The 24959-nt window shown below is 50.1% G+C and overlaps 1 protein-coding gene across 1 annotated transcript in view; it reads left to right on the top strand.

The window, feature by feature from the left end:
* hao1 (hydroxyacid oxidase (glycolate oxidase) 1) overlaps positions 1–23918 on the top strand; it is a 29199-nt gene extending 5281 nt beyond the window's left edge. The window contains exons 2-8 of the mRNA XM_078405620.1: positions 778–929; positions 12468–12723; positions 14836–15008; positions 15914–16005; positions 17092–17250; positions 19657–19726; positions 23377–23918. Coding sequence (XP_078261746.1) covers positions 778–929; positions 12468–12723; positions 14836–15008; positions 15914–16005; positions 17092–17250; positions 19657–19726; positions 23377–23447 — 973 coding nt within the window. The 3' untranslated portion in view covers positions 23448–23918. The remainder of the gene's footprint in view (positions 1–777; positions 930–12467; positions 12724–14835; positions 15009–15913; positions 16006–17091; positions 17251–19656; positions 19727–23376) is intronic.
* The last annotated feature ends 1041 nt before the right edge of the window (positions 23919–24959 follow it).

The following is a 24959-nucleotide window of genomic DNA, read 5'->3' as shown; positions in this document are numbered from 1 at the left end:
TTGAGGGGCGATGGGGAGAAGGCAGGGGAATGTGGTTAGGAGGGCGAGATAGATCAGCCATGATTGAATGGCGGAATAGATTTGATGGGCTGAATGGCCTAATTCCACTCCTCTCACTTATGAACTTCTGAACTAAACTAAACTGACCAGTTCAGTTTAACTTATTGTCACGTGTACCGAGGTACAGTGAAAACCTTTTGTTGCGTGCCAACCAGTCAGCGGAAAGACGATACATGATTACAATCGAGCCATTTACAGTGTATAGCTACTTGATAAGGGAATGATGTTTAGTGCAAGTTAAAGCCGGTAAAGTCAAGGGTAGATACAAAATGCTGGAGTAACTCTGGAAGACAGGCAGCATCTCTGGAGAGAAGGAATGGGTGACGTTTCGGGTCGAGTCCCTTCTTCAGACTGATGTCAGGGGAGGGGGCGGGGCAAAGATCGAATGTAGTCGGAGACAGTAAGACTGGTGGAAGAACTGGGAAGGGGGAGGGGAGGGAGAGAGAAAGTAAGGGCTATTTGAAGTTAAAGAAGTCAATGTTCATACCGCTGGGGTGTAAGCTACCCAAGCAAAATATGAGGTGCTGTTCCACCAATTTGCGCTGGGCCTCACTCTGACAATGGAGGAGGCCCAGGACAGAAAGGTCAGATTGGGAATGTGAGGGGGAGTTGAAATGCTGAGCCACTGGGACCCAAGTCCGATTAAAGATAGTCCGAGGGTCACCAAAGAGGTAGATAGTGTTATCTAACTTCTAACTTGGCTGTCTGCTTTTCTAGATGGCAACTGTGGCCACGTGTACTCAGAGATGTGTCACACATGGACTTATCAGTGACTATCTTGGGACAACGAGTTAGCATGCCCGTCTGTGTCTCAGCCACCGCCATGCAACGTATGGGGCATCCAGAAGGGGAGGTGGCGACGGTGAGAGGTGATTGTGGTGTCGTTGAATTGTTCCTATCTATCTACCACCGTTTGCATTGAAATGTTTGATTGCATAACCAACCTTTCACTTGGTTTTCAATTATTTGAGGTTCGCATCTTGGCAGAAGTTAGTGTGAGCAGAGCCTCCCTTGATACAACAGATGCAGTCGTTTGACTTGTTCGGGTCTGGATCCTGAGAATCAGGGAAGGGATGATGCTGCTTTTAGTTTAGTTTAGTTTAGTTTAGTTTAGTTGAGTTGAGTTGAGTTTAGTTGAGTTTTGCCTAGTTTAGTTTAGTTTTGCGTAGTTTAGTTTGGCTTAGTTTTGTGTAATTTAGTTTAGTTTAGTTTAGTTTAGGTTAGAGTGGTGTAGTGTAGTGTAGTGTAGTTTAGCTTAGTTTAGTTTAGTTTAGTTTAGTTTAGTTTAGTTTAGTGTAGTGTAGTGTAGTGTAGTGTAGTTTAGTTTAGGTTAGTTTAGGTTAGTTTAGGTTAGTTTAGATTAGTTTAGGTTAGTTTAGTTTAGGTTAGGTTAGGTTAGGTTAGTTTAGGTTAGTTTAGTTTAGTTTAGTTTAGTTTAGTTTAGTTTAGTTTAGTTTAGTTTAGTTTAGTTTAGTTTAGGTTAGTTTAGTTTAGTTTAGTTTAGTTTAGTTTAGTTTAGTTTAGTTTAGTTTAGCTTAGCTTAGCTTAGCTTAGTGTAGTGTAGTGTAGTGTAGTTTAGTTTAGTTTAGGTTAGTTTAGGTTAGTTTAGTTTAGGTTAGGTTAGTTTAGGTTAGTTTAGTTTAGGTTAGTTTAGTTTAGTTTAGTTTAGTTTAGGTTAGGTTAGTTTAGGTTAGTTTAGTTTAGTTTAGTTTAGCTTAGTTTAGTTTAGTTTAGTTTAGTTTAGTGTAGTGTAGTGTAGTGTAGTGTAGTGTGTGGTGTAGTGTAGTGTGTGGTGTAGTGTAGGTTAGTGTAGTGTAGTGTAGTGTAGTGTAGTGTAGTGTAGTGTAGTGTAGTGTAGTGTAGTGTAGTGTAGTTTAGTTTAGTTTAGTTTAGGTCAGGTTAGTTTAGTTTAGTTTAGTTTAGTTTAGTTTAGTTTAGTTTAGTTTAGTTTAGTTTAGAGATACAGCCCAGAAACAGGTTTGGCCCACTGATTCCGCGCCGACCAATGATCCCCGTCTACTAACGCCATTCTACACACTCTAGGTTTTATCATTTTACAATTATACCAAGGCAATCAACCTACGAACCTGTACGTCTTTGGAGTGTGGGAAGAAACTGGAGATCCTGGAGAAAACCCACGCAGGTCACGTGAGGGAGAAAGTACAAACTCCGTACAGGCAGCGCCCGTAGTCTGGATCGAACCCGGGTTTCTGGCGCTGTGAGGCAGCAACTCTACCACTGCGCCACCATGCTGCCCCTCAGTTTCTTCAAGGTGCTATTAAAGTTAGGCTTGTTATTATTGTCGCATGTACCGAGGTACAGTGAAAAGCATTGTGTTCCGTGCTGTCCAAACAAATATGATATACCATACAACCGGTTGAAACTCAAGTCCAGAAGATGGAGCAAAGAGGAAGATACAGAGTGCAGAATATAGTATAGAAAATAATATGTGGAATTCTCTGCCACAGAAGTGGAGGCCAATTCACTGGATGTATTCAAGAGAGAGTTAGATTTAGCTCTTTGGGCTAAAGGAATCATGGGGAGAAAGCAGGAACGGGGTACTGATTTTAGATGATCAGCCATGATCGTATTGAATGGCGGTGCTGGCTCGAAAGGCCGAATGGCCTACTCCTACATCTATTTTCTATGTTAAACAAGGAACTGCAGATAGTGGTTCAGTGAAAAAAAAAACACAGTCTGAAGAAGGGTCCCGACCTGAAACATCATCCATCAGATCAAGGATGCTGCCTGACCCGCTGAACAACCCCCCACACTTTGTGACTTTTTTTTAACAGAATATAGTTATCAACATTATACAGTTCGTTGGACATTGTGGGCCGACGGGCCTGTTCCCGAACTGCACTGTTCTATGTAGGAAGGAACTGCAGATGCTGGTTTAAACCGAAGATAGACACAAAAAGCTGGAGTAACTCAGCGGGACAGGCAGCACCTCTGGAGAGAAGGAATGGGTGACGTTTTGGGTTGAGACCCTTCTTCAGACTGAGTGTCAGGAAAAAGGGAGACAAGAGATATAGGCAGTGATGTAGAGTTTTGGGGTCGAGACCCTTCTGAAGAAACGTCACCCATTCAATAGACAATAGACAATAGACAATAGGTGCAGGAATAGGCCATTCGGCCCTTCGAGCCAGCACCACCATTCAATGTGATCATGGCTGAACATTCTCAATTAGTACCCCGTGCCTGCCTTCTCCCCATATCCCTTGATTCCACTAGCCCCTAGAGCTCTATCTAACTCTTTTTTAAATTCATCCAGTGAATTGGCCTCCACTGCCCTCTGTGGCAGAGAATTCCACAAATTCACAACTCTCTGGGGGATAAAAGTTTTTTTCTCACCTCAGTTTTAAATGGCCTCCCCTTTATTCTTAGACTGTGTGGCCCCTGGTTCTGGACTCCCCCAACATTCTGAAAAAGATTTTCCTTGTCTCCGTTCTAAATGGCCTATCCCTTTGTAAGGGGTTTTCTGCGCCGAGCTTTCACCCGACCTAAGGTCCCCGTGCCTTGCTCTGATTCCTTGACCAGGCCGTGCACACTGGTTCCCCGAAAGTGGTTCGACCCACTCACCCCCTACGGTTCTAGACACTGGACTTAGATGCAGGAGCGTTGATAGTGCAGAAAAACTCAACCAGACCAGATTTGAAGACCAGGGTTTAAATGGAAAAGGCTTTTATTGAGCGCTTGGGACTATTGTACATGAATGCTCTTCACAGTTCTATAAGACATATCTATAAGACACATACCGAATTACATGAATACTTTTGACTATGAATCATATCATATCATATATCATATATATACAGCCGGAAACAGGCCTTTTCGGCCCACCAAGTCCGTGCCGCCCAGCGATCCCCGTACATTAACACTATTAACACTATCCTACACCCACTAGGGACAATTTTTACATTTACCCAGCCAATTAACCTACATACCTGTACGTCTTTGGAGTGTGGGAGGAAACCGAAGATCTCGGAGAAAACCCATGCAGGTCACGGGGAGAACGTACAAACTCCTTACAGTGCAGCACCCGTAGTCAGGATCGAACCTGAGTCTCCGGCGCTGCATTCGCTGTAAAGCAGCAACTCTACCGCTGCGCCACCGTGCCGCCCTTATAAAAATCATAAAATGTACAGTTCTACAAGACATATACATGAATACTTTTGACTCTGAATTCTAAAACGTACAGTTCTACAAGACATATACACGACTGTAAGATGGGGAACGTACGACACATCGCAAAATTGGCCAACACATATTTACTTATACACCCACGTTAATTAAACCACCCTCCCCTCTACACTAAACTATGTCCAGGATGTGCAGGATCGGGGTACATGCTCACCATGGGGCTATTACTGGGGTTACTGGCTGTTCGTGCTGCTTCTCCGCTGTTCTCCGTGAGGGTCGTGCTTGTTCCGTGAGTTTCTTCCTTCCGTTCTTCTCGGTGAGTCTCCGTTCTCCGTGCCGTTTGTTGCCTCCTCTGACTTCTGTCTTGCACGATTTGACTTGCATGAGTTTAAAACCCAAAAGTCGTGGCCAGTTATACTAATTCTGACCCGTCCTATCTCCCGCCAGATCTCGGGATCTCTTTGTTTCAAAGATGGGTATTTGAGTTTTCTCTCTGTTCTGCGTTCTGTCCGGGGGTACCGGTGATGGCTAGACGGTCTGTTAATCTGTTTCTCGTTGAGAGGTGATGGGTTTAACTCGTTTCCCATCACCTGCCAGGTAGGTTTCTATGGGCTATTGTGCCCCCTTAACGAGATTAACTGTGTAGGTCGGCTTGGGGCATTGTGAGTATGCTGATGTCAGCGCCCCAGTGTCTGGACTTCGACCTAGTTTCGCGGGTTTCTGCATGGCCAATACCCATCCATTGTTCTGGCCGTGGCTTTGCAGAAACCTAGAGACTGGGCTGTGGGGTTTTTGCTTTTGTGGCTGGTCACGAGGTCCTGCGGCCATTTTAGGACCCACGGATTGTGACATCCCTTGGTAAACTGACCGCAGCCTTTCTCCGCTATCAGCCCCAGTCTCCCGTGTAAAATGTCCAAACTGCAGCTCTTTGGTTTGATGTTGATTGCAGAATGAGGGAAAACTTCTCAAATCTTACAGTCCCTACTGTTGATTTGCATAACCCCAGTTTATCGAATCAATTAAATAATGTGGTTGAGCAATGTTTTCCCGATTCTCCACATCCAGACCCCTAAGGTTTTAACTAAACTAGTGTTCCATTGCGAACATACAGTCCCCATCTTTTAGGCTGACCTTTACTGCCCGTGTCTCGGGCAAAACTATATTACAAATATTTACATTTCACGTCTACCTATACACTCACACCTTGTCCCAGGCCGATGCCTCCGCCATCCTCCTACTGGTGTCAGCTTTAATGTAGGACATGAAAACAACACAACAGCAAAACGATACATTTTTAACATTCCTTCAGCACAATCACTCTTTATACAATTTTGAAAAAGGACAATGCAAAACACAGTTCACTCGGTGCGGAGGGGGCCCGTCCTCCTAGCAGCTTGCGGCTGGGTCCTGCTCGCCCACCCGCACGTCGGCGATACCTCGAACCCCACATACACATATAGATCCCCTCATCCGGTTCCCACCATTTGTCCCAACACACACTCAACTGTTCATTAGTCCCAGAAATAGTCCTGTGAGTGTTGTTGTTAAGTCTCTCCCACTCAACAGTGGAGTTGGCCATTGTCCGGCTCGTTTTCCTCAGCCACCACCGCCTGCTCGCGGGGACCTTCCCCGTGCATACCAGGCAGATCCTTTTGCCAACGGTGGCGCTTATTCTTTGGGCGACGATCTTGACTCTCGGGCACAATAACGAAGTGTCCCGATAAGCAAAACCTGGGGCGCTGGAATACTCTGAAGAGTTCGATCCCAGCCCCCCGGCCACCGGCCTTCATGAAAGTGAACTGCGGTCTCCTCCGCTTCTCTCCTTCCAGTCCCATCGGTCGCGATGGGAGCCGTGTCCCTGGAGCAGCCGTAGACGATGATGTCCTTGGTGCGGCCCCGATAGGCCCACCCACATCCGATCGCCGTGGCGACGATCCACCATACGAGTGCCTCCTTCCACTCCAGAAAAACAGATAAAGAAATATGGTATAGCCAGCCTCTTGGGGAGCGCTTGGCTTTGTTAAACGCCTCTGCGGGCGGGTCTCTTGACCCCCAGCCTGCACCCCACAGCCACACATCCTGGACGCATCAACTTTATCTAAAACTATCCCCACAAAACTTATCTACATTACTTATCCTTATCTATCTTACTTTATCCTTATCCTTATCTAATCTAAAATATAACACAGTGCCGCCTTCCCAGGGCGGCTCAGCTAATCCCTGTCAGGGCTGTAGCGGTTCGTCTCCTGCGGCTGCACCACGCTGTCTCCCACCTTTGATCCTCCGCAGCCTGTCGCTGCCTGTCGGGGGCTAAACCTCCTCCGAAACGTTAGCTCCCTCCTCCTCACTTGGCTCCCGTACCTCGGGGCGTGATTGACCTCTGGCCAAAACTTTCTAGGTTGGGGTTCCCTGCTGGACCTACGGAGGATCACCTTAGACACTGCCCCCTGGACAGCCTGGCTGAGGACCGGTTCCTGCCGTGCCGCAGCTCGGGTACCCCCCGCAGCTGCCGAGCCTGGCCCCTCCTCATCCAGCTCTGCCCCCTTGGTGCTGGGTATACCCAAGGCATCCGGCCTCACCCTGCCTGTACCTACAGGTGGTGAGCCTCCGCTCGCTACCCCCGCCTTCCTGGTGCTTGAGTCGGGGACGTTACTGTCGTCCCCCTCCGACTCCTCTTCCTCCGTAATGGGATCCAGCCCCTGGTCGAGCTGATCAGGCTCTTCCTCGTCCGAATCCCACCCAAAACGCGAGACCCTCCATTCCTGGAGAATGTCCTCCCCCCTCACCCAGGCAACCTTGCCTGTCTGCGTGACCTGCCTCATCCTTGGCTCTGAGTCCCCACTCACAGGGCTGGCCCCTGTGGTTGACCCCTGTGCTCCCGGCCTGTACAATTTACATTGGTTGATGTGGAACCATTTAATCCGCCGGGGCATCTTCACGGCGTAGACCATGGGGCTGGCTTTATCTACAATGCTGTAGGGCCCCGTGTAAAGTGGTTCGAAACTACCTACCCTAGCGTAGTTCCGAACCATTACCAGTTCTCCTACCTCCCACTCCTGCAGCTTGCGCGGCTCCAGCAACAGCTTGTTGCCCAGGTGCTGCCTTCCCATGTTCCCAGCCGCCTGCCCGTGGACCTGCTTCAACCGCTCGAAAAGATTCTGGACAAACCTGTCCCTGTTAACCTCCTCGAGCTGACCCTCCGTGAGCATCGGGGCCAGAACATGGGTGGGAGTGCGCATAACCCTGCCAGTCATCAGCTCGTATGGGGAATACCCCGTGCTCTTAGACTGGCTGGCCCTGATCCCCATGAGGACTAGAGGCAGGACCTCCGCCCATTTTTGGGGCGAGCCCATAGCCTCCTTCCTCAACCTTTCTTTCAGTGTCCGGTTCATGCGCTCCACAATCCCTGATGACTGAGGATTGTGGGCTACGTGCCACTTCCCCTCAATGCCCAGGAGCATGAGGGGGTTCTGCATCACCTGTCCGGTGAAATGACTCCCTTGGTCGGACTCCACAAAACGAGGGAGCCCCCACCGTGAGAACACCTCCTGGACCAGGATCTTAGCAGTACCCAGTGTCGTAGCTGCTTTACAGGGGAAAGCCTCCACCCACTTTGTGAACACGTCAATGAGGACGAGGCAGTACTTATAGCCTCCTTGGGTGGTGGGCAAGGGCCCGATGTAGTCGATCTGGATCGACTGCCATGGTCCCTCCACCCTCCTGACGTGTCCCATGGGCGCTTTCCTTTTCTGGGGGTCTGGGTTATTGGCAGCACAGACGAGGCAGCTGGCACAGAACTCACGGACCTCGTCCCTAAGCCCCGGCCACCATCCCGCCTGCTCTACCCGCTGCCACGTAACCTCCGGTCCGGGGTGCCCTGCCCCTGGACCCTCATGTGCCAGCTGGAGGAACTCCCTCCTGTGCTGCTGTGGCACAACCCACTGTTCGGCATGGAAGAGCATGCCTTCTTTTATGGAGAGGGTCTCCTTACCGTAGAGACCCTCTACCTGCTCGCCCTCACTAACAGCTCTGAGGACGGCTTTTAAAACGGGATCCTGAGCTTGGACGGTCCTCAGGTCCAGAGGCAATGTGACCTTTGGGGTCCCGACGTTACCCTCCTTACCCTGGATCGCTGCTATCTGCCTGTGCCCATAGGGGTCCCAGAAAATGCCATTGCGGGCGCCCTCCTTAGCCAGGGCGTCCGCCTGCTTGTTGCCCTCCCCCCGGGGCTCTGTGGTGGAATGGGCCTTCACCTTATGTATAAAAACCTCCCCTTTCTCCCCTACTGCGGCCAAAATCTGCTCTAGCAGGGGTTTAACGGTTAAAGGCCTCCCGTCTGAGGAAGTGTATCCGCGACGGGACCAGATGGCCAGGTACTCGGTACACGAATTGCAGGTCAACATACTGTCCGAGCAGATCGTGTACGGGGTTGGGAACCTCTCTGGGTGGGTGACAACGTACGCCACTGCGGACAGCTCAGCCTGCTGCACGCTCATGATACTGAGCTCATGTACTGCTTAATTGCCAAGGCAATGCCTGCCTTGGGGTCATAAACTCCACACCCCGTGAGTCGTTCGCCAGCTGACACCGTACTGGAGCCGTCCACATAGATCTCCCGGCCTATGGGATGGATCCCAGCCCGTAGACCTATGTCGACGTCCCAGACCCCCTCTACGGAACACCGATGGGCCGTTCCGGGATACACTAAATTTGCCGCGAGCTTGGGCTCGCACAGATCTTCAATCTTCAGATTCATCTGTGACAGGAGGAGGGTCCAGCGCGCGATGCGGGCGCTGCTGACAGTCCCATCCTTGATCCTTCCATCCAGAAGCATCTGGGTGGGTGTGTGATGGGTGAGGAGAGTGATTGGAGAGGTTCCTGTGAAGATTAGAGCCCTCTTCACAGCCCAATGCGTGGCTAAAAGGTGCCTCTCGCAATTGGAGAAACTCCTCTCCACATCGGTAAGCACCCTGGAGGAGTACACCACTGGTCGCAGCCTACCGTGCCACACGTTCCTGCAGCAGCACGGCACTCAGGCTGTCCCCACTGGCTGCCACCTCCAGAGAAAACCCTTTCTCCCCATCTATGGCTCCTAAGGCTGGTGCGGTTTGCAGATCCCCCTTCAACTTCTCGAACGCGGCCTGGCAACCCTCATCCCAAGACCACTCCACTCCCTTGTGTAGGAGTCGGAGTAGCGGGGCTGCGGTGGCCGCGTAGTCCTCGATGAAGTCTCTGCAATACCCGGTCAGTCCCAGGAAAGACCTCACACCCGTTACTGTACAGGGAATCGGCAACTCCTGCACTGACTCCCTCCTAGCCTGATCTATGGCCCTTCCCCCGGCGAGGATGGTCAGACCCAAGAATTTTACCTCTGGCAGACCGATCCGTGCCTTTTTCGGGTTTATCTTAAAACCCTTCCTAGCCAGCAGCTCTAGCAGCTCGGCCAGCAGTGGACCGTGCTCCTCCTTTGTGTCTGTGAACAGGAGGAGGTCGTCCACATACTGCACGACCTGGTGGCGCTGGCTAAACTCCCTCAGGCTATCCGCCATGCACTGGTGAAAAATGCTGGGGCTGTTGTGGAAACCCTGTGGTAAGCAGTTCCAGGTATACTGTTGCCCTTTAAAGGTAAAGGCAAACTTGTACTGGTCCTCCCGCCGCAGCGGAATGGACCAAAACCCATTTGAAATATCCAGCACCGTGAACGTGGTCGCGGACGCTGGGATACTTCCTATGAGGTCGGCAACTGCTGCCACCGTGGGTGCGCAGGCGGGGATGTTACTGTTGAGGACCCGGTAGTCCACCGTGGCCCTCCATGAGTTATCCGGTTTCCTAACCGGCCACAATGGAGAGTTCACGTGTGTGGCTATTGGCCTCAGTACGCCCTGCTGCACCAGTGAAGATATGGCTATCTCCAAATCGGGTTCCGCCTCCTTGGGGAAATTGTACTGCCTCTGGGGTCTGGTCATGGGGTCCCCGTCTATGCTGACCTCCAACCCCACTACCCTACCACAATCGTGTTTGTGGGTCGCAAACGCGTTCAGGTTGTTCCCCACACACTCTTGTAGTTCGGCCGGGACCTCCGCCACCATGCACTCGAGGTCGTAACCCTCGGGCGGCTTCATGGTGCACAGAGTCCCTTTCCCCTCCTTTCCCCTAATCACTATTATCTCCCCTTTACCGCCCTTGTCCACCCAAAGGCAGTGGTTCCGTAAGTCCATGAGGATCCCATGGCTTACCAAAAAATCGTATCCAATGATCCCCTTTCCACCCCCTTCTGTCCACTTCATCAGGATACACTCCCATGTGGTGCGGAGTGCCCCCAAGTGAACGGATTCTGCTCCTATCACTCGACTTTATGACTTATGAGCTCAATAGATTTGACTTGAAAGACTTCACGTAGAGTCGTCCAGCACGGACACAGGCCCTTCAGCCCAAATCATCTATACAATAGCCACCAAGATGCCCCATCGAACTTGGTACCCATTCACCTGTATTTTTCCCACTAAATCATTCCTATCCATGTACCTGCCCAAGTGCCTTTTAAATTATATTATTGCACGTCTCAATTACCTCCCCTGGCAGCTCGTTCCAGGTACCTACCACCGTCTGGTGCAAAGATTGCCCCTTAGGTTCCTATGAAGTATTTAGGCACGGTGGCGCAGCGGTAGAGTTGCTGCCTCACAGCGCCAGGGACCCGGGTTCAAACCCTGACTACGGGTGCTGTCTGTACGGAGTTCGGACGTTCTCCATGTGACAGCGTGGGTTTTCCCCGGGTGCTCCGGTTTCCTCCCACACTCCAAAGAGTCCTTTTTATTCTGAGGCGATGGCCACTGGTCCTAGCCACTGAGGAGGAGAGGGTGCTACACCAATGCAGGAGAGGTTTGGGCCCAACGGGTCCACTTGGTGTCGTATGACAATAAAACACCCCTTGACAAGTATTGCCAAAGCAAAAGAGCCTCTAACTGCAAGACACGGTCAAACACAAGAGGGCAGTGTAGCGCCGTGTACAGTTGATTGCCCACTCCAAGAATCCGCCCGCATAAGAGGCCACTCGGCCCATTGTGCCCATACTGGCTCTGTCCAGAGGCCTTGCAATTTTCTTCCTCTTGGACCAAGGGACCTCGGTTCGATCCTGGCCGTGATGTTATTCAGATTAAGTTGTTCTATATTCTATAGACAGGTACATGGATAGGAGAGTGTTTGGAGAGATCTGGGCCAAATGCGGGCCGGTGGGACTAGTGTGGACGGGACAATTTGGTGGGCATGGGCAGGTTGGGCTGCAGGGGCTAATTCCACAATGGAAAAAAACATGTCCCATCGACACGAGTCCCACTTGCCTGCGTTTGGACCATATCCCTCTAAACCAGTCCCATCCACGCACGCCTCCAGTAATGGGAGGAACAGCACCTCCTATTTCGCTTGGGCATCAGCGGTATGAACATTGACTTCTCCAACTCCAAGTAACGATGACTCTATGATTCTACGACTCTACGGCTAAGTCCGTGGGCGGTCACGGTGGCGCAGCGGTAGAGTTGCTGCCCTACAGCACATGCAGCGCCGGAGTCCCGGGTTCGATCCCGACTACGGGCGCTGTCCGTACGGAGTTTGTACGTTCTCCCCGTGACCCGCGTGGGGTTTCTCCGAGACCTTCGGTTTCCTCCCACACTCCAAAGACGTACAGGTTTGTAGGATAATTGGCTTGGTAAATGTTAAACCTGTCCCTGGTGGGTGTAGAGTAACGTTAGTGCGCGGGGATCGCTGGTCGGCGCGGACCCGGTGGGCCGAAGGGCCTGTTTCCGCGCTGTATCTCTAAGTACCTCCTATTTCGCTAGGGCATCTTACAACCCAGTGGTGTGCGAATATTGGCTTCTCTAACTCCAAGTAACAAAGACTTCTATGATTCTCCGAGTCTAAGGTTTCGTCCCACACTCCAAAGACGTGCAGTTTTGTAGGTTGTGTAAGAAAATCACTGCAGATGCTGGTACAAATCGAGGGTATTTATTTCATAAAATGCTGGAGTAACTCAGCAGGTCAGGCAGCATCTCAGGAGAGAAGGAATGGGTGACGTTTCGGGTCGAGACGTTTCGGGTCTGAAGAAGGGTCTCGACCCAAAACGTCACCCATTCCTTCTCTCCTGAGATGCTGCCTGACCTGCTGAGTTACTTCAGCATTTTGTGAAATAAATACCTCTAACACCAAGTAACAATGACTTCCATGATTCTACGAGTCTAGGGCTAACTCTCTCTTGTGCTGGGGGAGCCCAGCTTGCAGGTCGCAGGGTACGGGCATGATGCTGAGCACCTGGGCTACCTCCAGCATCGAGGAGGTGGCCGAGGCAGCGCCTGAGGCCACGCGCTGGCTGCAGCTGTACATCTACAAGGACAGGAAGGTCACCGCGTCCCTGGTGAGGAGAGCAGAGGCGGCCGGCTACCGGGCAATCTTCCTCACCGTCGACACGCCGTACCTGGGCAAGCGCTTAGCGGACGTACGAAACAGGTTCAAACTGCCCCCTCACCTCAGGTAATGGAAGGTGCTGGAAACATAGACAACAGGTGCAGGATTAGGCCACTCGGCCCTACGTGCCAGCACCGCCATTCAATATGATCATAATAATAATAATAATAATGTATTTTATTTATATAGCGCTTTTCATATACTCAAAGACGCTTTACAGAGATTTAGAGAACATAGGGAAATTAATAAATAGATAAATAAGTAAATAAATAAACGATCAGAGAAAGGAGACAGAAGGTGAGGTGACCTTCAGTGGTTGAAGGCAGTACTGAACAGGTGAGACTTCATTGATGTTTTGAATGTGGTGAGCGTGGAGGAGTCTCTGACGGTTTGGGGTAGTGAGTTCCATAGGGTGGGAGCAGCAATGGAGAAAGCCCTGTCCCCCCAGGATCTGAGTTTGGTCCGGATGTGGGGGGATAGGAGATTGGCAGCAGCAGAGCGGAGGGTGCAGGTGGGAGTGTGCCTATGGTTCCTGCTTTCTCCCCATATCCCTTGATTCCGTTAGCCCTAGGAGCCAAATCTAACTCTCTCTTGAATACATCCAGTGAATTGGCCTCCACTGCCTTCTGTGGCAGAGAATTCCACAAATTCACAACTCTCTGGGTGAAAACTTTTTTCCTCATCTCAGTCCTAAATGGCCAACCCCTTATTCTTAAAACTGGAACCCCTTTTTCTGGACTCCCCCAACATTGGGAACATTTTTCCTGCATCTAGTTTGTCCATTCGGCACATCAAGTCTACTCCGCCATTCAATAGACAATAGACAATAGACAATAGACAATAGACAATAGACAATAGGTGCAGGAGGAGGTCATTCGGCCCTTCGATCCAGCACCGCCATTCAATGTGATCATGGCTGAACATTCTCAATCAGTACCCCGTTCCTGCCTTCTCCCCATACCCCCTGACTCCGCTATCCTTAAGAGCTCTATCTAGCTCTCTCTTGAATGCATTCAGAGAATTGGCCTCCACTGCCTTCTGAGGCAGAGAATTCCACAGATTCACAACTCTCTGGGTGAAAAGGTTTTTCCTCATCTCAGTCCTAATTGGTCGACCCCTTATTCTTAAACTGTAACCACTGGTTCTGGAATCCCCCAACGTCGGGGAACGTTTTTTCCCAGTAGTCTTTGGGTACCCTGCACCACAGGTTGCCCCATTTATCCTGCAACTGTACACTCAGAAAGGCTTCACGAAGGACACAAAATGCTGGAGTAACTCAGCGGGTCAGACAGCATTTCTGGAGAAAAGCAATAGGTGACATTTCGGGTTGAGACCCTTCTTCAGACTGAGAGTTGAAGATCTTCTGACTCTCAGTCTGAAGAAGCTTAGTTCACTTCAGTTTAGTTCATTGTCACTTGTAGGCAGCAACCGTGACTCCATGCAGGCAGCAAACGTAGTCAGGATTGAACCCGGGTTTCTGGTGCGGTCAGGCAGCAACTCTACCACCGCGCCACCGTGCCGCCCAAGTCCTTGCAAGGCGCCTGCTAGCCACAGAAGCAGATCTACAAACTCACATATTACAATAGCTCCTCACTCTTAAATGTCTATTCCTACAGCAACATTTCTTACCCTCAGTCTATCCTTGACTGGACAATGGACAATAGGTGCAGGAGTAGGCCATTCGGCCCTTCGATGTGATCATGGCCGATCATTCTCAATCAGTACCCCGTTCCTGCCTTCTCCCCATACCCCCTGACTCCGCTATCCTTAAGAGCTCTATCCAGCTCTCTCTTGAATGCATTCAGAGAATTGGCCTCCACTGCCTTCTGAGGCAGAGAATTCCACAGATTCACAACTCTCTGGGTGAAAATGTTTTTCCTCATCTCCGTTCTAAATGACCTACCCCTTATTCTTAAACTGTGGCTGGCTTTACCTTGCACTAAACATTATTCCCTTATCAAGTATCTGTATACTGTAAATGGATCGATTTGTAATCATGTATTATCTTTCCGCTGACAGGTGAGCACGCAACAAAAGTTTTTCCCCGCTCAAAAATACTAAACTAAATTAAACTTGTGCCAAATATCTTCTGACCTATCTTCCCTTCGATCTATCGCTGCATTTTCCAGACTGTCAATGACTGCGATCAAGCTTTTTGTTCTGAATCGTGTCTTTTAGGATGGCCAACTTCGAGACCCTTGACTTGTCCTTTTCCAAAAAGGACTATGGGGAAGACAGTGGTCTCGCTGCGTACACTTCCAGCGCCATCGACCCCACCATCAAATGGCAGGATATTGACTGGCTGAGACAATTGACCAAACTACCCATCGTCCTCAAGGGCATCCTGAGAGGTGTGTAGCCTTTTCTCACCTCAGGTGAAAGGTACCATGTTTAGGGGTTGCCAACTTTCTCACTCCCAAATAAGGGACGAAAGGCGCCCCATGTGACCTCACCCAGCCGGCGGCCACGTGCTCCCGCTCCACCAATGGCGGCGGCCTTTTGCCGGGAGGTGGGTCGCTACGCAACTTCCGTTAGGCGGCGCCCGGGCTTCCGGGCCTACAGTGTCTGGGCCGATAGTGTCCGGGCCTGGGTTGGCCCCCAGGCCTAAAGTGACCGGGCCTACAGTGTCCGGGTCTACAGTGTCCAGGTCTACAGCGCCCCCTGGGCCTAATACGGGATAAGGGCGGTCCCGTACGGGACAAACCAATTTAGCCCAATATACGGGATGTCCCGGCTAATACGGGACAGTTGGCAACCCTAACCATGATACATTTACGCATAATTAGACATAATGTGCTGAAGTAACTCAGTGGGTCAGTCAGCATCTCTGGAGAAAAAGGATGGGTGACGTTTTGGGTCGGGACCCTTCTTCAGACTGATAGTAAGGGATGGGGGGGGGGTGGGTGGTGATGGAGAACTAGGGCAGCACGGTGGCACGGCGGTAGAGTTGCTGCCTCACAGCGCCAGAGACCCGGGTTCCATCCTGACTACGGGCGCCGTCTGTACGGCCTTTGTACGTTCTCCCCCGTGACCCGCGTGGGTTTTCTCCGGGATCTCCGGTTTCCTCCCGCACTCCAAAGACGCGCAGGCTTGTAGGTTCATCGGCTTTGGTAAAGATTGTAAACGATCCCTGATCTGTGCAGGGCAGCGTTACTGTGCGGGGATCGCTGGTCGGTCCGGACTCGGTGGGCCGAATGGCCTGTTTCCGTGCTGTATCTCTGGACTAAACTAAACTGCCGAGGCTTTGTAATTTTAGCCGATGATGCCAAGGAAGCTGTCACACATGGAATTGCCGGAATACTTGTATCGAACCACGGAGCACGACAACTGGACTGCGTGCCAGCAACTGTAAGGTCACTCACATTTATCCCCAAAATATTTTACATGTGTGGCACGGTGGCGCAGCGGTAGAGTTGCTGCCTCACAGCGCCAGAGACCCGGGACGTAGACCAGACCAAGCCCCCTTTTCACACAAAGGGTGGTGGGTGTATGGAACGAGCTGCCAGAGGAGGTGTTTGAGGCAGGGACTATTTTAACATTTAAGAAACAGTTAGACAGGTCCATCGATAGGACAGGTTTGGAGGGATATGGACCAAATGCTGGCAGGTGGGACTAGTGTAGCTGGGACATTGTTGGCCGGTGTGGGCAAGTTGGGCCGAATGGTCTGTTTCCACGCCGTATCGCTCTATGACTCTAGTGAGAGTGTCTAGGACTGGAGGCCATAGCCTCAGAATAAAAGGCCGTACCTTTAGAGAGGAGATGAGGAAGAATTTATTTAGTCAGAGGGTAGTGAATCTGTGGAATTCATTGCCACAGAAGGCTGTGGAGGCCGTCAGTGGATATTTCTAAGGCAGAGATGGACAGACTCTTGATTAGTACGGGTGTCAGGTGTTATGGGGAGAAGGCCTGAGAATTGGGTCGAGAGGGAAAGGTGGATCAGCCAGGATTGAATGGCGGAGTAGACTCGATGGGCCGAATGGCCTAATTCTACTCCTAGAACTTATGGACTGATGGACATATGAACTTTGACGTAACTGTAAGTAGCTACGCACTGTGTGAGAAATAAGAAGTGATATAAGATGAAATAAGAGACGCCCGGCCTTCTGGGGGAGAACAGAACCAGGGGCCACAGTTTAAGAATAAGGGGTAGGCCATTTAGAACGGAGATGAGGAAAAACGTTTTCAGTCAGAGAGTTGTGAATCTGTGGAATTCACTGCCTCAGAAGGCAGTGGAGGCCAATTCTCTGAATGCATCCAAGAGAGAGCTGGATAGAGCTCTTAAGGATAGCGGAGTCAGGGGGTATGGGGAGAAGGCAGGAACGGGGTACTGATTGAGAATGATCAGCCATGATCACATTGAATGGCGGTGCTGGCTCGAAGGGCAGAATGGCCTCCTCCTGCACCTATTGTCTATTGTCTATTGTCTTCCTGCAGATCGATGCCCTGCCTGAGATCATTGCGGCCGTGGAAGGGAGGGTGGAAGTCTACTTGGACGGTGGCGTGAGGAAAGGCACCGACGTGCTGAAGGCCCTTGCTTTGGGTGCCAAGGCCGTGTTTGTGGGAAGGCCAGTTCTCTGGGGGCTGGCATATCAGGTAAAGAGAAAATAAGCCCTTCCTGGAAGAGCGGTGGATATAAGCTCATGGGCCCACACGTGATAGGAGCAGAAATAAAGGCCATTCGGCCTGTCAAGTCTATTCCGTCATTCAATCATGGCTGGTCTATCTCTCCCACCTAACTCCCATTCTCCTGCCTTCTCCCCCATAACCCCCGACACCAGTCCCGAACCGGTGGGGGGGGGGGGGGGGGCACAGTTTAAGAATAAGGGGTAGGCCATTTAGAAGGGAGATGAGGAAAAACTTTTTTTCACTCAGAGAGTTGTGAATCTGTGGAACTATCTGCCTCAGAAGGCAGTGGAGGCCAATTCTCTGGATGCTTTCAAGAGAGAGTTAGATAGAGCTCTTAAGGATAGCGGAGTCAGGGGGTATGGGGAGAGGGCAGGAACGGGGTACTGATTGTGGATGATCAGCCATGGTCACGGTGAATGGCGGTGCTGGCTCGAAGGGCCGAATGGCCTCCTCCTGCACCTATTGTCTATTGTCTATTGTCTATTGAATAGGAACCTTTCACTCAGAGGGTCATAAGGTCATAAGGAATTTCAGATGCAGGAATCTTGAACAAAAAAAAACTTGGGTATCTGTAGGAGCAAAGTGGAAAGGCCACTGGGAGTTGGTGTTCGAAGTAACGGGCGATTTATTAAATCTGGTGCGCAGATCTTGGGAGATCAGTCAAAGCTGATCTCCCAAGTGTGACTTTGGTAGAGGTTTTACATTCTCAAATGGCAAGGTTACTCAGGAACTCGACAGTAAAATGAGGTCCTAATAACAGAAACCTGACTAACAGTAAAAAACAAGGTCTTGCACATAAAACTTGACCAACGAGGTCTTGCTCAAAAGCTTGACGAAACAGTAAAACAAGGTCTTCATTGCAGAAACTTGACTAACAGTGAACAAGTGTAGAGATCTAAGTCCCTTTTAAATTCATCCAACGAATTGGCCTCTACTGCCTTCTGTGGCAGAGAATTCCACAAATTCTCAACTCCCAGGGTGAAAAGGTTTTTTCTCACCTCAGTTTTAAATCTATTGCCAAAGCTCTTTTTCTATTTTTTTGTTGCGTATCTTCCATTCATTTGTTCCATATCTCCCCATATCCCCGTCTGTATCTCTCGTTTCCCTTTCCCCTGACTCTCAGTCTGAAGAAGGGTCTCGACCCGAAACGCCACCCATTCCTGACCCGTCGAGTAACTGCAGCATTTTAGATTTTTTAGATTTAGATTTAGAGATACAGCGCGGAAACAGGCCCTTCGGCCCACCGAGTCCGCGCCGCCCAGCGATCCCCGCACATTAACACTATCCTACACACACTAGGGACCATTTTTAATTTTTTTTTTACATTTGCCCAGCCAATTAACCTACATACCTGTATGTCTTTGGAGTGTGGGAGGAAACCGAAGATCTCGGAGAAAACCCACGCAGGTCACGGGGAGAACGTACAAACTCCGTACAGACGGCGCCCGTAGTCAGGATCGAACCCGGGTCTCCAGCGCTACATTGGCTGTAAGGCAGCAACTCTACCGCTGCGCCACCGTGCCTTTCTTTGGCGCAAACCAGCACCTGCTTTATCTTTAGGTTTAGGTGTAAGCTTATTATTGTCACAGGTACCGAGGTACAGTGAAAAGCTTTGTTTTGCCTCTAATCCAAAACAGATCGGATGTACCTTACATACATAGAGATGCTGCCTGACCCGCTGAATTGCTCCAGCTTTTTGTGTCTATCCATGATTTCACTTACTATGGGTCAAGGCTAGTGTTCATTGACATTAATTCTGCTTCTGTTAAGTTTATTACTGCACGGTGGCGCAGCGGTAGAGTTGCTGCCTTACAGCGAATGTAGCGCCGGAGACTCAGGTTCGATCCTGACTACGGGTGCTGTCTGTACGCAGTTTGTACGTTCTCCCCGTGACCTGCGTGGGTTTTCTCCGAAATCTTCGAATTCCTCCCACACTCAAAAGACGTACAGGTTTGTAGGTTAATTGGCTGGGCAAATGTAACAATTGTCCCTAGTGGGTGTAGGATAGTGTTAATATGCGGGGATCGCTGGGCGGCGCGGACCCTGTGGGCCGAAGGGCCTGTTTCTGCGCTGTATCTCTAAATCTAAAAAAAAAATCCAAGCAATCCAGAGTTGGCGGACGGCCTTCATGACCTCCCTGTTCTATCTCGAGATGACCTCTTGTTTGTACATAAGTTCATGGTTCATAAGCGATAGGAGCAGAATTAGCCCATTCGGCCCATCAAGTCCACTCTGCCATTCAAGCATGGCTGATCTATCTCTCCTTCCTAACCCCATTCTCCTGCCTTCTCCCCGTAACCCCTGACACCCGCACTAATCAAGCTTTTTGTGTCTATCTTTTGTTTTCTAATCACTATTTTCTTTGAGCGACAGGGGGAGGAAGGCGTTGACAAAGTCCTACAAATACTGAAGGAAGAATTCAGGCTGGCCTTAGCTCTTGCAGGTAAGTTGTACTTGGAAAACACGGTGGCGCAGCGGTAGAGTTGCTGCCTTACAGCGCTTGCAGCGCCAGTGACCCAGGTTCGATCCCGACTACGGGCGCTGTCTGTCCAGAGTTTGTACGTTCTCCCCGTGACCTGCATGGGTTTTCTCCGAGATCTTCGGTTTCCTCCCACAATTCCAAAGACGTCCAGGTTAATTGGCTTGGTGTAAATGTAAATTGTCCCTAGTGTGGGTAGGTTGGTGTTAATGTGCAGGGATCGCTGGTTGGTGCGGGCTAGGTGGGCCGAAGGGCCTGTTTCCGTGCTGTATCTCCAAACTATAACGAAACTTCAAGGGGGGACCTCATTGAAACTTACAGAATAATGAAAGGCGTAGATAGAGCGGATGTGGAGAGGATGTTCCCACTGGTGGGAGAGTCTAGGACCAGAGGTCACAGCCTCAGAATTAAAGGGCACTCTTTTAGAAAGGGGGTGAGGAGGAACGTCTTTAGTCAGAGGGTAGTTAATCTGTGGAACACATTGCCACAGAGGGCTGTGGAGGCCAAGTCAGTGGGTATTTTTAAGGCAGAGATAGACAAATTCTTGATTAGAACGGGTGTCAAGGGTTTATGGGGAGAAGGCAGGAAAATGGGATTTGGAGGCAGAAATCAGCCACGATTGAATGGCGGAGTGGGCTCGATGGGCCGAATGGCCTAATTCTACTCCTAGAACTTGTGAACTTGTGAACTTGCTCCCAAAGTTTACTCCAACTCCCCCACCCACATAAAACAAACCAAGGAACACTAAAACATACTTTTAAACACACTTAAAGTAATAAAACAGTAGAAAGGACAGACAGATTGTTGGCGAGGCAGACAGTGCTGTGATATAAAGGGTTGAACACTCGTGTGTGGGGGGAAAGATTTAAGGTGAGAAGGGTCTTGACCCCGAAACGTCGCCCATAACTTTTCTCCAGGGATGCTGCCCGACCCCGATGAGTTACTCCAGTACTTTCATATCATATATATACAGCCGGAAACAGGCCTTTTCGGCCCTCCAAGTCCGTGCCGCCCAGCGATCCCCGTACATTAACACTCTCCTACACCCACTAGGGACAATTTTTACATTTTACCCAGCCAATTAACCTACATACCTGTACGTCTTTGGAGTGTGGGAGGAAACCGAAGATCTCGGAGAAAACCCACGCAGGTCACGGTGAGAACGTACAAACTCCTTACAGTGCAGCACCCGTAGTCAGGATCGAACCTGAGTCTCCGGCGCTGCATTCGCTGTAAAGCAGCAACTCTACCGCTGCGCTACCGTGCCGCCCATCTTTGTGTCCATCTTCGTTGTAAAGCAGCATCTGCAGTTCTCTGCTGCACAACTTCTGAGGTTGCTTGGAAGGTCGTGCCTCATCATTGCTCTTGAGTGTGGCCTTAACACGCTTCTCCGTGGATTGTCGCCGTGTCGTGGTGGAGAAGCTCGTGTGGTCCTGAGATCCTGAGAGCGATGCCGTCTGGAGCCACGCTCCTGGTAGGGTCACCCATGGCGGTAAGGTCGAGGGGGAGGTCCCTGACAAAGAGCAATCCGACCAAGACCTCAATGGTGGAACAGGCGGAGGGAGGATGATGGCTGACTTTAGTGGAGCGTCACAACGGCTGGGAAGGCGGATGGATGAAGGCTGCAGCAGGAAAGGGTCCCCGGTCGTCTTGGACTCCACGCCACTGGGTCCTGACCCAGATCTGCCAAGGACCGTGTGGTGGCTGTCTGTGCACCAGTCTCCCCATGTTAAACAAAGTCACGCACAGGCGTCCGACCCAATGGAGAGGACAGTCAGACTCGCTTCCAGTGACCGACGATGATGGTCTTAACAGGTTAGACAATAGACAATAGACAATAGGTGCAGGAGTAGGCCATTCGGCCCTTCGAGCCAGCACCGCCATTCAATGTGATCATGGCTGATCATTCTCAATCAGTACCCCGTTCCTGCCTTCTCCCCATACCCCCTGACTCCGCTATCCATGTTACTGGGTGCGCTAACAGACATTGTTGACTTGGGCGTGACTCGACCCGAAACGTCACCCATTCCTTCTCTCCTGAGATGCTGCCTGACCTGCTGAGTTACTCCAGCATTTTGTGAAATAAATACCTGGGCGTGGTAGCTGGTGGTAAAATACAGCCACAGCCGGTACGAGTTATATGACTGTCACTGTCTGCTTCAGCACATTCAGCACATGAAAGGCCCAGCACATTCACTCCATTACCCCATTCTAAAGAGCAGCATCTGTTTCAACAATTATGTCTGCATGTGCTCACTTGAGTTCCTTTCAGTGACTAATGTTCACTTGTATTTATGCGTCAACTTACCTCTCCACTCCATAATTGGTGTTTTTGATTTAGTTTCTTTTTAGTTCAGAGATACAGCGCGGAAACTGGCCATACCGGGTCCGCACCGATCAGGACCCCCCCGTGCACACTAACGCTATCCTACACACACCGGGGACAATTTACATGTTACACCAAGCCAATTAACCCACAGACCATCATGTCTTTGGAGTGTGGGAGGAAGCCGAAGATCTGGGGGAAAACCCACGCGGGTCACGGGGAGAATGTACAAACTCTGTACAGACAGCGCCCCCATAGTCGGGATCGAACCCGGGCCTCCGGCGCTGCATTCGCTGCAAGGCAGCAACTCTACCGCTACGCCACGGTGCTGCCCCGTAGAGGGCATAGCTTTGAGGATGCGAGGGGCAAAGTCAAATAGAGACAAGCAGGGCAGGCTTTATTGGGTGGCGGGAACGTGCTGCCAGGGGTGATGGTGGTGGCGGCAGATACCAACGTTGGCGTTGAAGGGAATTTTGGATAGGCACGCACATGGATGTGCAGCAAACGGAGGGATATGGAACATGTACCATCACAACACTTAAGAAATAATTAGACAGGTGAATGGATTAGATAGGTTTGGGGGATACGGGCCAAACGCAGACAGGTGGGACTAGTTGTAATAAAGTGCTTAAGTCCACGCTAAGATACAACACATCATTTTATTGAAGCACTTACATCATAGGACCTGCAGTACATAACAGCTCTGAGCTGCTACATCGACTGCCTGACGTAGGCGAGTTCTTAATATTATAAAGCACGTACTAGGCGGGACTACTACTAACAAGCACTACAATTGGCTAGCATGCAATAGCCCATCTACACTAGTGTAGATGGGGACATGTTGGTCGGTGTGGTCAATTTTGGCTGAATGACCTGCTTCCACGCTGTGCGATATGTTGGGTTGGAGGGATATAAACAACTGCAGGCAGGTGGGTCTCAAGTAGATGGGACAAGTTGGCTGACGTGTACAAGTTGGGCCGAAGGGCCTGCTTCCACACTGAATTACTCTATGTCTCTATGACTCTGTCCTTATTTACAGCATTCATTGCCACAGAAGGCTGTGGAGGACAAGTGAATGGAAATTTTAAAGGCAGAGATAGATATATTGTTGATTAGTACGGGCACCAGGAATTATGGGGAGAAGGCAGGAGAATGGGGTTGAGAGGGAGAGAGATAGATCAGCCGTGATATAATAGCGTTGTGTACTTGATGGGCTGAATGGCCTCATTCTGCTCCTGTCACTGATGGACGTGAAGCCTATTGAACTACATGTGAAATATTGTTTCAGGGTGTCGTAACGTGAACGAAATCGACCGATCTCTCGTGAAGAAGGCGCCTTGGGCAAGAGCACGGATTTGAAGGAAGCCACCACTGGAACGAGACGAAGGAGTCGGCAGAAGTATCGCCGTAGAGTGGTGGGACCACGGTTGGGGATTCTCCCGGGAATAAATTGATTCTGGATGGAAAATGAACTCTCATCAGGTCATAAATAATAGGAGCAGACTTAGGCCATCAAGTCTACTCCGCCATTCAATCATGGCTGATCTATCTCTCCCTCCTAACCCCATTCTCCTGCCTTCTCCCCGTAACCCCTGACACCCGCACTAATCAAGAATCTCTGCCTTATCCACTGACTTGGCCTCCACAGCCTTCTGTGGCAAAGAATTCCACAGATTCACCACCCTCTGACTAAAGAAACGTATAAGATTATTAAGGGGTTGGACACGATAGAGGCAGGAAACATGTTCCCAATGTTGGGGGAGTCCAGAACAAGGGGCCACAGTTTAAGAATAAGGGGTAGGCCATTTAGAACTGAGATGAGGAAAAACTTTTTCAGTCAGAGAGTTGTGAATCTGTGGAATTCACTGCCTCAGAAGGCAGTGGAGGCCAATTCTCTGAATGCATTCAAGAGAGAGCTGGATAGAGCTCTTAAGGATAGTGGAGTCAGGGGGTATGGGGAGAAGGCAGGAACGGGGTACTGATTGAGAATGATCAGCCATGATCACATTGAATGGCGGTGCTGTCTCGAAGGGCCGAATGGCCTCCTCCTGCACCTATTGTCTATTGTCTATTGTAATTCCTTCTCATCACCTTCCTAAAGGAACATCCTTTAATTCTGAGTCTGTGCCCTCTAGTCCGAGACTCTCCCACTAGACTCTTGGTGAAAACTCTGCAATCACAAAAGGAATGTTTCTTAGTCCAAGCGATATCTTGATTTACTGCATTACTTACAACAGGGTATTTCACAGGATGATATCTGTTCCTTACCTTTCTCTCACCTTATTGTGTAAGATAAATTCATGCACCCTATGGCCAGATCTGATATTAAATACAAATTAAATCTGATGGAAACACTCAGCATGTCAGGCAGCATCGGTGAAGCAGAATTAACATATCAGGGCAAAGATTCTATGTTAAAACCGTCTTGATCATTGTGAAGGGGGGGGGAACTATAGAGGCTTTTTCTTCTTGCGTTTGAGGCAACAGAAGTTATGACTGTGGTCAGTTGACAGGGCTCACCACGGGGAGGTCGACGACATGAGCCCCTGCAGAGGCTGGTTTAAACTGAAGACAGGCACAAAACGTTGGAGTAACTCAGCGGGTCCAGGCATCATCTCTGGAGAAAAGGAATAGGTGAAGTTTCGGGTCGAAGCCCTTCTTCAGACCAAGAGTCTGACGAACATAAACATTTAGTCTGAAGAAGGGTCTCGACCCGAAAACGTCACCTATTCCTTTTTAGATTTAGATTTAGATTTAGAGATACAGCGCGGAAACAGGCCCTTCGGCCCACCGAGTCCGACCCGCCCAGCCACCCCCGCACACTATCCTACACACACTAGGGACAATTTATACCCAGTCAATTAACCCACA

Source organism: Rhinoraja longicauda, chromosome 9 (assembly GCF_053455715.1).
Source record: "Rhinoraja longicauda isolate Sanriku21f chromosome 9, sRhiLon1.1, whole genome shotgun sequence".
NCBI classification, from domain to species: domain Eukaryota; kingdom Metazoa; phylum Chordata; class Chondrichthyes; order Rajiformes; family Arhynchobatidae; genus Rhinoraja; species Rhinoraja longicauda.
The sequence above is the reverse complement of the archived record's forward strand: the minus strand, read 5'-3'. Positions and strand labels throughout refer to the sequence as shown.